The sequence below is a fragment of the Momordica charantia genome (genome assembly GCF_013281855.1).
Source record: "Momordica charantia cultivar OHB3-1 chromosome 2 unlocalized genomic scaffold, Mcharantia_2.0 BLBB01000002.1, whole genome shotgun sequence".
Lineage (NCBI taxonomy): Eukaryota > Viridiplantae > Streptophyta > Magnoliopsida > Cucurbitales > Cucurbitaceae > Momordica > Momordica charantia.
In genome coordinates, this window is record NW_028275160.1 from 6,717,822 (window position 1) to 6,731,685 (window position 13,864).

A 13,864-nucleotide genomic window follows, 5' to 3' on the forward strand; every position below is an offset into this window, starting at 1 on the left:
AAGGGTGAAAACTCAGCCCATATGATTTTCAACCCAATTCACATGTCAATATGTAGCCTAGTTTCTTCAAAAAGGAAAAGTCTAGAGAAGCACCAAAAAACCCCCACCAGGCTTGGAGTAAAGATAAAGCAGTCCAAAAAAAGACTGGACCAAAGAATAGCAAAAATGAAATAGAGCAAGAATATTGAATCGTTTATTTCCCTTTCAATCATTTTATGACATACATGTATCAGCCAATAACCACCCAGGTGTGGAGGGAATCCAAGAATTTCCTATTTATTTACATATTCTAAAAGTTGGCAACTGAGAAAGTACTTCGAAAATTCCCTCTACGTTTTCCTGAAAATGTGGCCCAATGGTTCAACCAAACATTAACCAGACTGTGATACCATTGCTCTACAGAGCAAGTAAACAGGAGTACAGGATGAACAGAATGGTTAAAATATGAATGTACAACTCCAAAAAGGAAAAGGAAAGGAAAAAGAACTGCTGCTCTCTGACGGCGGCCGCCAAAAGTAGGCACCTTTCACCACCAAACCTATTTTGCAGACAAACAGGATCCTTTGGCCCGAGTATTGCAAGTTAATACTATACACAAGTTGTGGTTAGTCCCAAAAACTCATGACAAGTCGAAGGATCCCTGCCCCTCATTGATCGCATAGATTAGTTTCTTGTACATTATTTCCTGCTCACACAACATCAATTCATTCATTACGCATGCCATCCCAGAGTAAACATTGGCATCTCAATTCAAGTTTTTTTAAAAATTAGTATGAACGGCGGTACCTTGGTTGAGTATGGAGGAAGCTTAAGGTAATTGGCGCATGTCATGACACTAGGCAAATCATCGTCTGCGGATTCAGAAGCCCCTGTCCCGCTGGTTGCTGCATTACTTGCAGATGATGAGTGCTGCAAAGATAGAGTACTAAGCCTTGAGATGGAGAAAAATCATGTGACCAGCAAGCTAAGGCTCATTGATTCAATGTAGAGAAAGAAAAAACGTAAATTCATCAACAAGGCCTTCTAGAACACACACACAACCAAGCCATCATTTTGGTATTAAACCAAATTTTCATTTTTCCTTTGGAAAGAGAATGTAGCACACTTCTTAGGTATCTTATGCAGATCAATTGAAGTAATTCAAAATTAATAAACAGGACAACATTACAAAGAGCATCCTGATCACTGAAATTATTCATCAATCATTCCAAATGGTACAGAACCGTTTAATTCTCCAACAAGAGACTAATCTCTGATACACATTACATGGTCAAACTTGTCTCGCAGACACGTAGAAACTACTTTGACTAGGAAGTTTAGAATAAAATGCAAAATCACAGTCTAGGGAATGTTAAGGAAGGGGTATGGTTACAACTTTCCCAAGGTTGGATTGGATAACGAAGGCAATCTTAGATATTACTGTGCTTTTTTTTTTTCCTGAATCAGAAACAAATTTTTCATTGATAATATGAAATATTACTGTGCATATATTATCCAAATAGAATGTATTCCTTCATACAATACCTTTCTCACAATAGTCAATCTTGGGTTCAACACTGCAAGGCCACCTGGTGGAAGCCTAGGTGCACCTGTAACAAATTGGCAGAATGCTCGCTGCTGCTCTGGTGTGAATTCTCCCATAATCTCAAGAAACTAAGAACGCCAAAAGAGACAAGGTATAAGGACCACATATCAATAATCTAAATCTCAAACTCTACTTTTCAGAAGTTCTGAAAGGAACTCACATTGACTATTGCAGGGCTCTTGGCAGTGTATCCATGATCAAATTTGATATGATCGACAAGCGTATCAGCCTAAATAATATGACATAATGTTATCGTTGTGTTGACTGTTGACAAGGTAATTTCAAAAGAAAATGACACGAGAACTCCAAACCAATGAACTACTAGTAGACAACGTGTATATTTGGCAGTTCACCTTCCACAATTCTCTACGGCCACACAGCAAATGATCCAACTCATGAGGAATGAATATGCGTAATGCCGTGATGTCAAAAACCTGAATTCCAAACATAAGAATCAGAATTTGGGAGAAGACCAAGACAAAATGCCAATTTAAATAACGGGAAAATAAAACTATGCTGAGGTTGCACCAATCGAAGGCCAATTGCTGTGTAAGTAATGAAATGGTCTGGGAGGTAAACAGATTTGCACTCTGCTGGCCTCCCAAGCCTCACTATTGGAATTCTCAGAAGCACTACGACATGCGAGCACCTGGAGCTTGATACAAAAGTGACAGAACTCATCTAACCATAATGGAGTTGTCCTTGCAAGTAACTACTATCACGTCAATTTTTTCACTCTACTAAGTTTGAAACATCTACCATATTGATTGTTTTGAAAATGAAAAGGAAATACTAAATTCTATCGTCTATATTAAATAAATAAATAAACTAAATTTAAGTCAAAGAATTTGCAGCCAAAAAAAATGAAGAAAAGAAAAAGGAAACAATTAATACTATTTAATCCTTAATTAGAATTAAATGTTAGAATAGATACAAAGAAAAATCAGAAAGTTCATTTTCATCAAGCCACTTTAACATATCTAATATCGTAGATTATAGATTAATATGTAATTTGAAAACTCCTAATTTCCTTTGATCAATGTTGATAACATTGAGTAATAGTCCCATAGAAGTAGCTCAACTGGCCGAGATTGGTTAGTTTATATAGACTGTCTTTGGTTTGAATCCCCCCACCAAGTTTCATTTGTCAAAGGAAAAAAAATCAAATACCAATAATAAAATATGTCAAAATCGATGTCTTAAATTATAAATGATGAATAAATAGCAGTATTTTATCTAGTGAATACAATACAATATGTAGAAAAGAGCACTTGAAGACCATATTCAGAAAGCTAAAAGTTAAAATTAGTATATGAACAGAGATCAATAAATCATAAGGGAATACATGATGGATTAACCTGTGTAAGAAAAATCTTCGAAAAGCCATAACCCACAATAAGTATCGTCCATAGAATGGGAACCAATAAAGTCAAGAATACCATACTATGGTCCACAATGCACAAAACATGCACTTTATCATTTTCTTTATACTGTTGAACCCCCCAGTTCAGCAGGTACAAAATTAAGACCAATACAAGCCTTCATAACATGGTAGTTTGAAGACTTAGAGATATTTAATATCTTGATAAGTGTCCTAAAGGCGTTTTGATATAAAGGACTTCAATACTATGCCTGTACGAACCGCATTACCAAATTAAATAAAATATCATGGATAAAGTTACCTGATTGAACCCTGCAGTAAAAGCTTCCATTTGTCGCATTATTCCAGTCTTGACAGTTGCATCAAGTACTAAGGATATGTACTCCTCCAAGTTATGAATATTAACCTGAAATTTTATATAATGTTAAAAGATTACTTAACCATGAAAAACAGAGATGGATAACTAACGTTATATAACATACAGTTTCATCTCCTGGTTTCAAAACGTAGTTTGGATAACCAGGAAGTGTAAAATCCAAGCAGAGATCTTCAACTGGAATCCCACGGAAAGACAAGTTGGAAACTGTATTTTGATTATCACCATTTATCAATACTAAATACTGTTTCCGGCAAACAAGTGCCTGCAATTCTTGTAAAGTCTTCCCAAGCTCAGCATCAAATGACAAGATATCATGTAAATCAAGATCCTGAAAATTGAAATTCACAACACAATTTATCAAAATGAATATATAAAAAGCACAATGACTAGACAATTTTCAACCATTAAGAGTGACAAAAAAGAGCATATCATACTACTGACTTACTTGACCAAGAACAAGCTTATAAAATGCTGTTGAGAGTGGTAGATCCAATAGTCTTCCATCTTGCAGAGCTTTGGCCATCACACGACCAACAAGCCGGAAATACTCAATAACCTTCGAAAATTGGCTGCCATCAGAAGAATCGGCATCTGGTGACCAAGGTCTAGGGAACAACCCGAGAGGAGATTGAATGATATCAATATTGCCTGCATCAGAAATAAGCCTAGAACCACCTTTGGCCTTCCTAAGCTGTCCATCTTCATCACTTTCTATTGATTCTTGTAAAGAATTAGACCTCCACATCCCAAGTCCAGCCCTCTGCAATTCATGACTTAAAAGTGTGTAGAATTCAAGGGTAGGACCTAATCCAGTTCCCACCTCACCAAAATATTCTACTTCAAGCACAGCCTTCTGGCTAGAATACATTTCCATAACTTTTGCAGCAGAATCCAATATACGATTTCGGGAGACACGAACTTTTTGGCGCTGCAATCTCCCAACCCTTCCCTCTCGTTCATTGACCGTTCCAAGACCATCAGCTCCTTGTTGTTGATGCAGCCGATATAGTGCACGTGATAGCCCAAATGCAGTTGAATAGAAATACTGTCGTCGGGTCTCAAAAGGAAACAAGAAAGGACATGCCTTTGTCAATTGGTAACACCATGAGGGAAGACTACCACTGCATAGTGCAAGAGCATCCTGAATTTGTCGGGCCAGTTTAGGAGTAAGCTTACTGTTGATAAATTCCTCATGAGGAACCTTTCCACCAATTCCACCCAATTCATCAAGTGTAGTGATCTTTCCCTCTGCAAATTGATCCGACACTATCTGAGCCCTTAAACGTGGAGCAAGCTGATTCAAACCCTCAAGTACACGCAGTAAAGATAGAATATCATAAGTAGGATTAGTTTTGTCCAAATCACATGGAAGTTTTCCTTGTAAAATACTATCTAAAAGTGACATTTGATGGAACTGAGACTCTGAATTTGAACCAGAAGTTGATACACATTTGGTAGATTTAGATTTAGAGGAGCTTGATTCTCCAGCTAAAGCCCTCTCGGATTGATTATCTGCCCTCTGATATGTGATAGTATATATATCGCCCCATAAACTGCTCCCGTCGTTGGATAAGAAATCGCTGCCAGCACCAGCAAACCTCTCATCATCGTCCTCATTCAAAACAAGCTGCCGTTGAACAGCTTGGTATATTGTCAAATGTCTATCAAGCTGCTTCTCACCAGAAGAAAAGACTAATTTTGGGTTATCATTGGAGCTACCAAAGAGAGGACGCCCCTGTGGATCCCGACCTCCACGAAAAGCTTTGCCATTAGCTGGTCCAAGCCCAGCCATAGCAGCAGCAGCAAATGACATACCTCCTCTTGAACTATAAGAATTGCCGCTTCTATGATCAGGAGAATTAGAGCCCCTGACTGTAGCAGCTCTACTGCTAGAACCAAAAGTTGAATGGATTTGGCTATCACTTGTAGCTGGACCAGCATCACCATCTTCAACTCCATCACTCAATTTGACATCATGTACCTTTTCAGGCATACAAAGAGGAAGAGAGTCATCCTGCAGCACCTGAATCAAAAGATCCATGAAGGAAAAAAGAAAAACTGGACCAGTAGATATTAACATGCTAATCACGCCTCTGTCAAAAGCAATAAGATTATATGAAAAGAAACTAAGAAAAAAGGGGAAGGGAACATATAAAGCAATTTTTTTGCAATATCAAAGAGAAAATCCATATATGAATGCATCAAGTTGGGATCAGAAAATTAGAAGTGCATACATCATCGTGGTCATCATCTTCATCGTCAGAAATATCATCATCCTCAATCACTAAAGAATCATCAATCTGGATGGAAGATAGGTCCAATTCTTCATCCTACAAAGAATAAGAAACTGATCATCAAGCCAAGAGAAACAAAAAAGATCTAACATAATTAATATTACTACTAAGAAAATTTCAGATTCTAAATCAAATATGAGTACGCAAATTTGGATCCATTCTCAGTAATGTAGCTACGCTTCCTACTCATTATGTAAAACATATCCCTTCTGATGAAAAACATTAACATACTCAAAAAGATGACTTCTTAGTACCCCATTTAAATTTTGTCACCCTAGTCTTAGATTATTATATTACTGTGTCACTAAATTTATATTGCTCCCTATCGTTAGAAAATACCTCAGAAGTGGTCTCTCCATTTACAGGCTTCATTTGGGCATCCTTGTCCACAGCTGCTCTTCTACGAGTAGAACTTCTAGTTTGTAGGCCTCTCTTCTCCTCCCAAGCAGGCTTTAGAATAGCTTTGCCCTTCCCCTTTGATGTACTTTTCTCCTGTGAAGATTCCTTACCTGATCTTTCTCCAATAGTCATAGATGATCTAGACCTTGTAGAGTAACGACGAGTGGTTGAACTGGGAGTTGAATTTAACCCTGATGGAGCAACAGTTCCTGGAGGTGTTGTTCCTGAATCTGAGTTCGCACCAGATGCTGAAGGTTTCTGACCAGATTCACTTTTCTGAACTCTAGGCCACAGAAATTCTTCTACAGCGGCCAAACTTGCTAATGGATCAATTAGAACAATATTTGATGAATAATCACGAAGAGATTTATCTCCTTGGGCTCGACAAAGTCGCAATTTGAATGGCTGAGATAAAACACTTAGGCCAGAGGAAAGGCGTGCACTACCGTTGGATGATCTAGAAGAATGGCTCAGGACAACAGGAAAACGCTCCAGTGAGGATAAAGCACTCTGTAGCTTTTGAACTAAGACTCTCATATGAGCTACTGTCCCTTCATTAATGCTTGTAGGAAGGGCAACAGAAACAAATGATTTAAATCTTTTAAGTACTTGTTGCCGAAGCTTTGGCAACTCAGCTTCTGAAATTCTTCCTTTAGAAAAGTATCCGCAAGAAAAATAGTTAAGCAGAACCCCAACAACACCACTACCAATGAATTCAAAAGTAGAAACACCATCATCTTTGCCCAATTCAACTAGCATTTCAGATATTACACCAGTTAAATACTCTTCCTTATTGGTAATAATATCATCTAGGCGAGACCCTGAAGCTTTCAATTTTCCTTTAGATTTAGTCTTCTGATCATCAATACCAGCATTCAACTTGACACAAAGATTCTTCAATCGTAACAGATCATCCGTAACTCCAACTTCAACATCTCCCTGATCTAAGGGGAAGTACTTAGTTTTAAAAGCATTGGCACAGGCACTTACAGCAGTTCGTAGATTGGAATTAATGGATGGAACCTCCACTGAACCCTGCGGGACAGAAACAGGGTTCTTATTTTCGTCCAGTGAACTTCCATCCGAATTCATATTTCCACTGCGCCGTCTATAACGTCGAGTGCGTGACGAAGTTCCAGATGCAGAGTTGTTATCCTTCTCAACAGAAGCAGCTTGGGAAGCAGTATTTTGGTTATTAGCTAAGATAAGCTGGTCAACGGCATAAACAACGCCTTCTCGAAGGAACATCTTGGAAAATGTTTCAGGAAGCTTTTCCATAAGAATCTCAGCAATTTGAAGAGCAGGAATCAATATGTGTGGATCTTTCCATGCCAAAACACCAGCTAGAAAACTAAATCAAAAAATTAAAAATTAAAAACTTACTACAAAAAGCAAGCCTGGAAATCTTATGCAGACTGAAGTTAAATACCTTGCTATATTAGTCACATTTAATAATGACTGTATCATCTCTGGAGTGCTGAAGTACATCAATTTTCCAATTCCTGAGAGACATTTATGACGCACTGGACCATTCACACTGGAACCATAGATCTACTTGATCAAAGAGCATAATTTCAGTATTAACTGAACCACATAACACATCTAAGGCTCTAAAACAAGTATAATACTCCGTACAGACCTGAATTAGAATAGGAAGGAGATCCATTCCAAACTGGTGGAGGAGCTCGGGCTGATCCTTTAAGAGTTTCTCACGAGCTGAAACCTCTGGGACATTATCAGTTGGATCCTCTTCTTTCACAGAACCACTAGTAGAAGGCTTCTTGATGACCGGTCCTTTCACGAACATATTAAAGTTTGGTGGAAAGGAAATAGTGCCTTGAGGTAGAGGGGGTAAAAGCTCATTTGCCAAGTTGACTATCTCAAAAATCTAACATTGAATAGTAATCAAACTGTTAGAGGACAACTCCAATGTAAGATATTCGAGTACAATAGGTAATTATTGATGGAAGACAGAAGATTACGGCAGTATACATTTTTATATATCAGAAACTATTTCGTGGAAATAAAAGATAAACGTATATGCAACAACATTGACGGAAAGCATAGACTTATTTGGCAACCCTTACCATACAACTATTTTTATTGCTTGAACCAATTTAGTTTTCCAGTACTAGCTTTGGTTAAGGGAAGCAAGACAAGGAGTTATCATTAGATTCAACATGCTTTTGATTCAAGATTGCAGAATAATGAGCAATCGTCCCTGAAAGCATGGACAATAACCGATCAGGTATCTTCTTCTTTTAATTTTTGAACAAGATCCTTTCTTTCATCGATGAAATGAAAAGAACAAGAAATTGTTCAAAGATACGAACTCTCGAAAGAGTGAGATTAGATCAATCATCTTCAAAAGCTAGAAACTGTCGCCTCAACTTAAATACCAATTTTTGAGAAAATAACACACAATCATGTGAATGATACATAACGAAAACTTACAATTTATATATTTATGAAAAGCTTTGAGCATACATACTTCCAGTTAGTTTTACATTCAACCATTCAATTATAATGAATTTCCCAAAAAAGTTCTTCCTACCATCAAGATGTAGGATCAGTTCGCTTCATGACTCAGTTTAGCACTGTAAAATGTATCTTCTTTGTCTCTCACTTCTTTTCTTTTTGAAAAGAAATTCCTTACATCAAATAAAAAGAAAGGATACAATAGGGGGAGGACAAGAAATCACTCCAATCACCACAAATAACACTGATCGGTTATTTTCTTTTTTTGGTTGGGTTTGGGTGATTGCAAAGAGAGCTCAAGATTTAAAGCTGGAAAGGTACTCTATCCCAAAAAGCGTCACTAGAAACCTTAATTTCCTGAATTTTTTTTATTTCTATTCAACCACACCTCTCATGCAGCATTGCACCATAAAGTTTATCTTCTTCCCTTTAGTAGAATCCCGTAAAGAGTCTGCTCAATGGTTTCTTTAATGTTCCTTCGAAATTACCATTGGATATTGAAGGTTCTGATGTAACAAAAATCCTAGTCAACGGTTAACTAGGCTGCACGGTAGTCCTAGCACATTAGATGTTAGTTAGTTACTTACTTTGTTAGTTCAGCTTCTGTTAGTTGCTACACTATACAAATACTAGTGTTTGTTCTCTTTGCAGTCCCTACTATTCTGTTAGCAGTTCCTATCTTTTTTTTCCATAATAATGGGGAGCCGGAGTTTTGCTCCCCTACACCCAGGGCAAGGCTCTTGCAGTTCCTACTTTGTAATTTGCTTTGGCTCTTGCAGTTCCTACTTACGTAATTTGCTTTTCTTTTTTCTTTCTTTTGTGGTCGCTTCTTGACTTGGCTTGGACTTTCTATTCTCTTTTCTATTGCCCTCTTGTATTCTTTCCTCTGTTCTCAATGAAAGTTGTCATTCTCATCAAATAAATAAATAAATAAATACTAGTTTTTATGTAGTAAAAGGGGATTATTATCATCAATTAAATATTCCAGTTTGATTTTACACCAGGAGAGGAGGCCTGGTGGAGCTTAAAGAAAAACAGCAGGTTATTTTATTGACTCTATTGATTCTGAAAACTGGTTTACAAGAGGTGAGCCCTACCCTATAGATGTAGGTTAAGTTATGGGGGGAAGTTTTAGCGACATATAATATTTAGTAATTACCTAGACAATAACCAACCATTAAAGTCAACTAACCTACTAATGTATCCTAAAAACTAAACAAAATAAAAGCCATAAAATTACAATAACACCCCCTATGGCTTTTAGATCCTATGACTTTTCGTTTCTTGTGGTTTTGATTTTGAGTTCTCCACTGGGTGTCTTGCTCATCACTGATGTATTTTGGCTTATGCTATTTGTTCGGACCTTTACTATTTTTGTGTTTTTCCTCTTTTTCACTCCTTTTGCGAGTTTGTATCTTGAACATTTGTTCTTCCTTTACATTCATCAATGATGAATAAGTTAGTTTCTTGTTCCAAAAAAATACAATAATACCCCTAAACAATCCTGGATCATTCTTTTAGACTTCCATTTGACTTGCCCATGTAGATTCCCATAAGAGGGTGATGAGTAGAAACAGTTCTATTGTTAGCATTTATGGTAAAGAAAAGGCTGGTTGGTTTACCAAAGAAGCTAAGGTAGAATGTTTAAGAAGCTCTGGGCGAAGAATTATAAATTTGAAAAACTCAGTTGAAGAAATTACTTATTCAGGACGGGAATAGATTCTCTTTCTAGGAAGATGGATGGGCTAATCCTTTACAGCTTAAATTCCCTTACCCAAGACTATGCTATTTCGAAGGAAAATAATTTATAGCACTGGAGGCTTAGAATCTTAGAACAAGGGAGTTGAAAGTTGAATTGCAGAAGAAATCTAAAAGATGAAAAGATAGAAGAATATGGGGTTAAGAGATGCACCAGATACATCTAAAATGAGTATTGACCTGTTACTGTTGAAATGCAAATGAGACAAAAACCCATGAGAGCAACAAGAGTTGTCTGCCCAAGTAACATTATTATTATCTATCCAGAACGACGACCTAAAAAATTAACAGAAACTACCTGCTCTTGTGGTCTATTTAGTGCAGGCGAAACAGATGCATTAGTAGACATGCCAGAACCAGACAATATATCTTTAAGAATCCCACTGATCCCAAGAAGCAGCAAAGTTTTTGCACCTAAGGCAGACCCACTTGCACACGTGGAAAGAAGTCGGATTAATCCCTGCATAATTGTGAAAATGCAATCAATACCCTCAAGCACGTAACATCAAAAGATGAAAGGCATTCAGAACTTACTGTGTAAGTAGCTGAGCTGAGAGATGACTGTCCACCTCCTGTACTACTGGTGGAAATAAGTGAGGCAGCTTGCGTAACAAGTCCATGATTACATAATTCATCTAATTTATCAGGAGATGATGCAAAGGCCTCAGAAATACGAGTCAAACAAACTGAAGCATGCTCCAACACCTACCAAAGAAGTTCAAATGGATAAAAAGACAAAGGAGATATCACATTGACTGTTTTTACTTTTAAAAAATAAAACTTAAAGAATAAAACAGCCAGTTCCTATCCAAAAAGAATAGAACAGCCAGGTCATACAAAAAACACAGGCCTAGGCAACCAAAAGAACCTCCAAAAACTTCTAGGAGTGAGCTTCAATTGTCAATAATGAAAAAGTAAAGAATAAAAAGAACATAACAAAAAGGATTCGCCGCAAGAACCCAGAGAGGTGTTAAAATGTGCCGAACTTCAGAAAGACCCTTAGGGGTCTTATTCCTTACTAACCATATATATGCCATAAAAGGCCAAAAATCCTATCTACCAAAACCTCCAATAAGATTTGTTAACTATGACTGAAGCAACTTACCTTTGCATCATGATACTGAAGAAGGTTTGTCAGTAGGGGAACGGCTTCCATTACAAAGTCGGCTGCATCTGAAGGAAGCTTCTTGCACATATTAGCAGCAGTTGACAATGCGACTCGCTGTAACATAATTCCAATAAAATGATGATAGTTAACAAGAAAACCATTTGCATCAAATTTATCCAAAATCAGCAGAGCAGTAGGGTCCACTGCTGTCAATTACCTGAACTCCCGTGGAGAAGAAATCCAAATATGACAGCACAGCCATAAGAGCACCAGCCCGCAGGCAGGCGGTAGGGTGTTCCTGGGATATCTTCTTTAGTGCTTGCAGGGACTGTTGACAGAAACCTATTAGTATTACTACCATCATCTCAGACTTGAAAAACGTGAACTTACAAAATTTCAATGCATAACATACTAGCAAAAAATTTATGAAACCACCCTGTATTAAGTATCAGAATGATGCTATTTTCAATTCCGAGGAGAAAATTACTGTGAGTAACTATCAAATAAAAACAAGAAAATATAAAACTCCACAACATATTATAGGAATCAACATCCAGTCTCATTTCCTCATGATCACCAAAGTGCATGAGAAGAGCGCTAGAATTTTCAGCTCCACTTACATAATGTGGTAAATCTTGTGCGTTAGTATTTTTACAAATCACCATATTAAAATCCACTATCAATTGGCACCAATTTCTACTCCCATGTTTCATAAGGACGAAGTTGAATGCAAAGAGCAAACCTGTTCAGCCAAGTCCATGTATTCTATAGTCAGCAATCTTGCACAGAAGCAGGAAACAGCACCATAATGCACGACAGCAGCACATGATGAAGGTAGGACATCACACAAATGAGTCAGTGCCCTGGCCGCTAGAAGCATTATATCAGGATTACTTTCGTGATTAAGTAACCCGACAAGGACAGGGACAAAGGAATCCACGGAGAAAGTACTTAGAGATTCCTCAGTGCCAATTGAGAGCATTTCACAAAGTTGTGTCAGTGCCTCGACCTGCCTCCCTTCTTCTCCATCCGCTCTCAACCCAGATAAGATCTTCTTAAGCCGTCCTCTCTGCTGTGAAGATGAAGCCGATGCAATTGCAGAAGATGGAAGTAAATCATCCAGTCCAGCACCAAGTTTCCTCAGAAGTCCTTGGAGGGCGCTACTCGCTGTGGATAAATTCTGCTGCAAGACTCCCATTCCTCCTTCACTGTCGTTGTCATCATCTTCTCCACCGCCACTGCCTTCTATATTTAATCCAAAGCTCTGCTCAGCATTTCTTTCCCTATCCCCGATTCTAACCTCATGTTCTTTCTCCTTCCCCTTATCCGAGTTTTCTTTATCAGAGTTCTTCCCGCGTCGGCGTGACCCTGATGATTCATTGGTGGAGTCCATTGGAGTACTGGTGGCAGATGGTTCTTGGGTCCGAGTAGAGCGAGACCGAGTTGAGATCGCAAGAGTGGATGCAGCGAGATTCGGTGAGGAAGTAGCAGAGAGACGAGCGCGCTTGTTAGAACGGGTAGTGGGACCAGAAGACGAAGAAGGGGCTGCTGAGGAGGCCTCCGCCCGCTTTCTGCTCCGAGTTTCCATACAAAAACCCAAACCCTCGAATCGACGAGTCGCTCGCCACCGAGCGGCGATCACACAGCTCCTGATCCGTATTTACGACGCATCTGACCAGTACCAAATTGAAGAACTCTATAATAAAAAAACACACCGAACTAGCTGAACCCAGCCAACTCCTTACAAAAGCCCCAATTCGAAAACCCTAGATTCCCCTTCGCCCGATACGAATTAAAATGCCAATCCACAACAGCAGCAGAAACAGGAATCCACCAATTGCTGATAAACCCTCTCGAGCAAATAAAGTAGACAAATCAAAAACAATTTCAACCCCCAGAAAATAACGCTCGCCCAAATGTCATCGACAATTGTTGAAACCCCGGAGATTGAATTGAAGCCCTCCAGCGTTAGGAAATCTGAGTTCAAATTTTCAAATACATAAAAACGAAAGGGTCCCCTCGAAGAAGGGAGAAGGGAATGAATGGAAAGCCCTAGGGACGAAGAAATGTAGAAGATGAAATGGGAACGGATTATTCCTATTATAGTGTGCTTTGAAGAGCAATTTTCATTTTCATTTTTTTTTTCTTCGGTTAATTTCGATTAAAATATAACCTTTTTTTCTTTTTATGTCCTAATTTTGTTTATGATGCTGACAGGGTGAAACCACATTTCATTTGCATGGCGGTGACGGTGAGTTCGAGTTTACCAACTCTTCCGCCGTGTCTCGTCGCCGACGTCGACTCCGACGATCTCCCACGTGGGCTTCCACATTACCCTCCTCCATTAGTATAAAAATTGTTTAAATTATGAATTTGGTTGATGTTTGATTTGATAGGTATAATGTCCATTTGAGTACAAATATGGTGTTATTATTTTCATCGAGATTGAATGTTGGATCCCCCGATCGTCATTTCATCTTCC

At 38.3% G+C, this 13,864-nt stretch overlaps 1 protein-coding gene across 4 annotated transcripts; it reads right to left on the reverse strand.

Moving 5' to 3' along the window:
- Positions 1-171: 171 nt before the first annotated feature.
- KAK (HECT ubiquitin protein ligase family protein KAK) lies at positions 172-13,470 on the reverse strand. 4 transcript variants are annotated; one of them, XM_088120597.1, is made up of 17 exons: positions 12,125-13,468; positions 11,600-11,710; positions 11,380-11,496; positions 10,809-10,979; positions 10,573-10,734; positions 7,678-7,926; positions 7,468-7,589; positions 5,979-7,389; positions 5,580-5,675; positions 3,791-5,326; positions 3,449-3,673; positions 3,268-3,372; positions 1,939-2,019; positions 1,746-1,814; positions 1,525-1,653; positions 787-909; positions 172-685 (listed from the first exon to the last, which is right to left on the reverse strand). In XM_088120597.1, exons 1-17 carry the CDS (start codon positions 12,968-12,970, stop codon positions 620-622), a joined length of 5,619 nt encoding a protein of 1,872 aa, XP_087976723.1. In that variant the 5' UTR covers positions 12,971-13,468; the 3' UTR covers positions 172-619. The 4 variants fall into 4 exon arrangements, with proteins under 4 accessions (XP_087976723.1, XP_022146140.1, XP_022146139.1 ...); XM_022290448.2 differs by having other exon boundaries at positions 3,791-5,359; XM_022290447.2 differs by having other exon boundaries at positions 3,791-5,368.
- Positions 13,471-13,864: the final 394 nt, after the last annotated feature.

Coding starts and splice junctions, on each gene's coding strand:
- KAK (XM_022290447.2), bottom strand. CDS start 12,970: ATGGAAACTCGGAGCAGAAAGCGGGCGGAGGCCTCCTCAGCAGCCCCT. Junction 7,590..7,677: donor TCCTTCCTATTCTAATTCAG/GTCTGTACGGAG, acceptor TTGATCAAGTAG/ATCTATGGTTCCAGTGTGAA. Junction 5,369..5,579: donor AAGATGATGACCACGATGAT/GTATGCACTTCT, acceptor CTTTTGATTCAG/GTGCTGCAGGATGACTCTCT.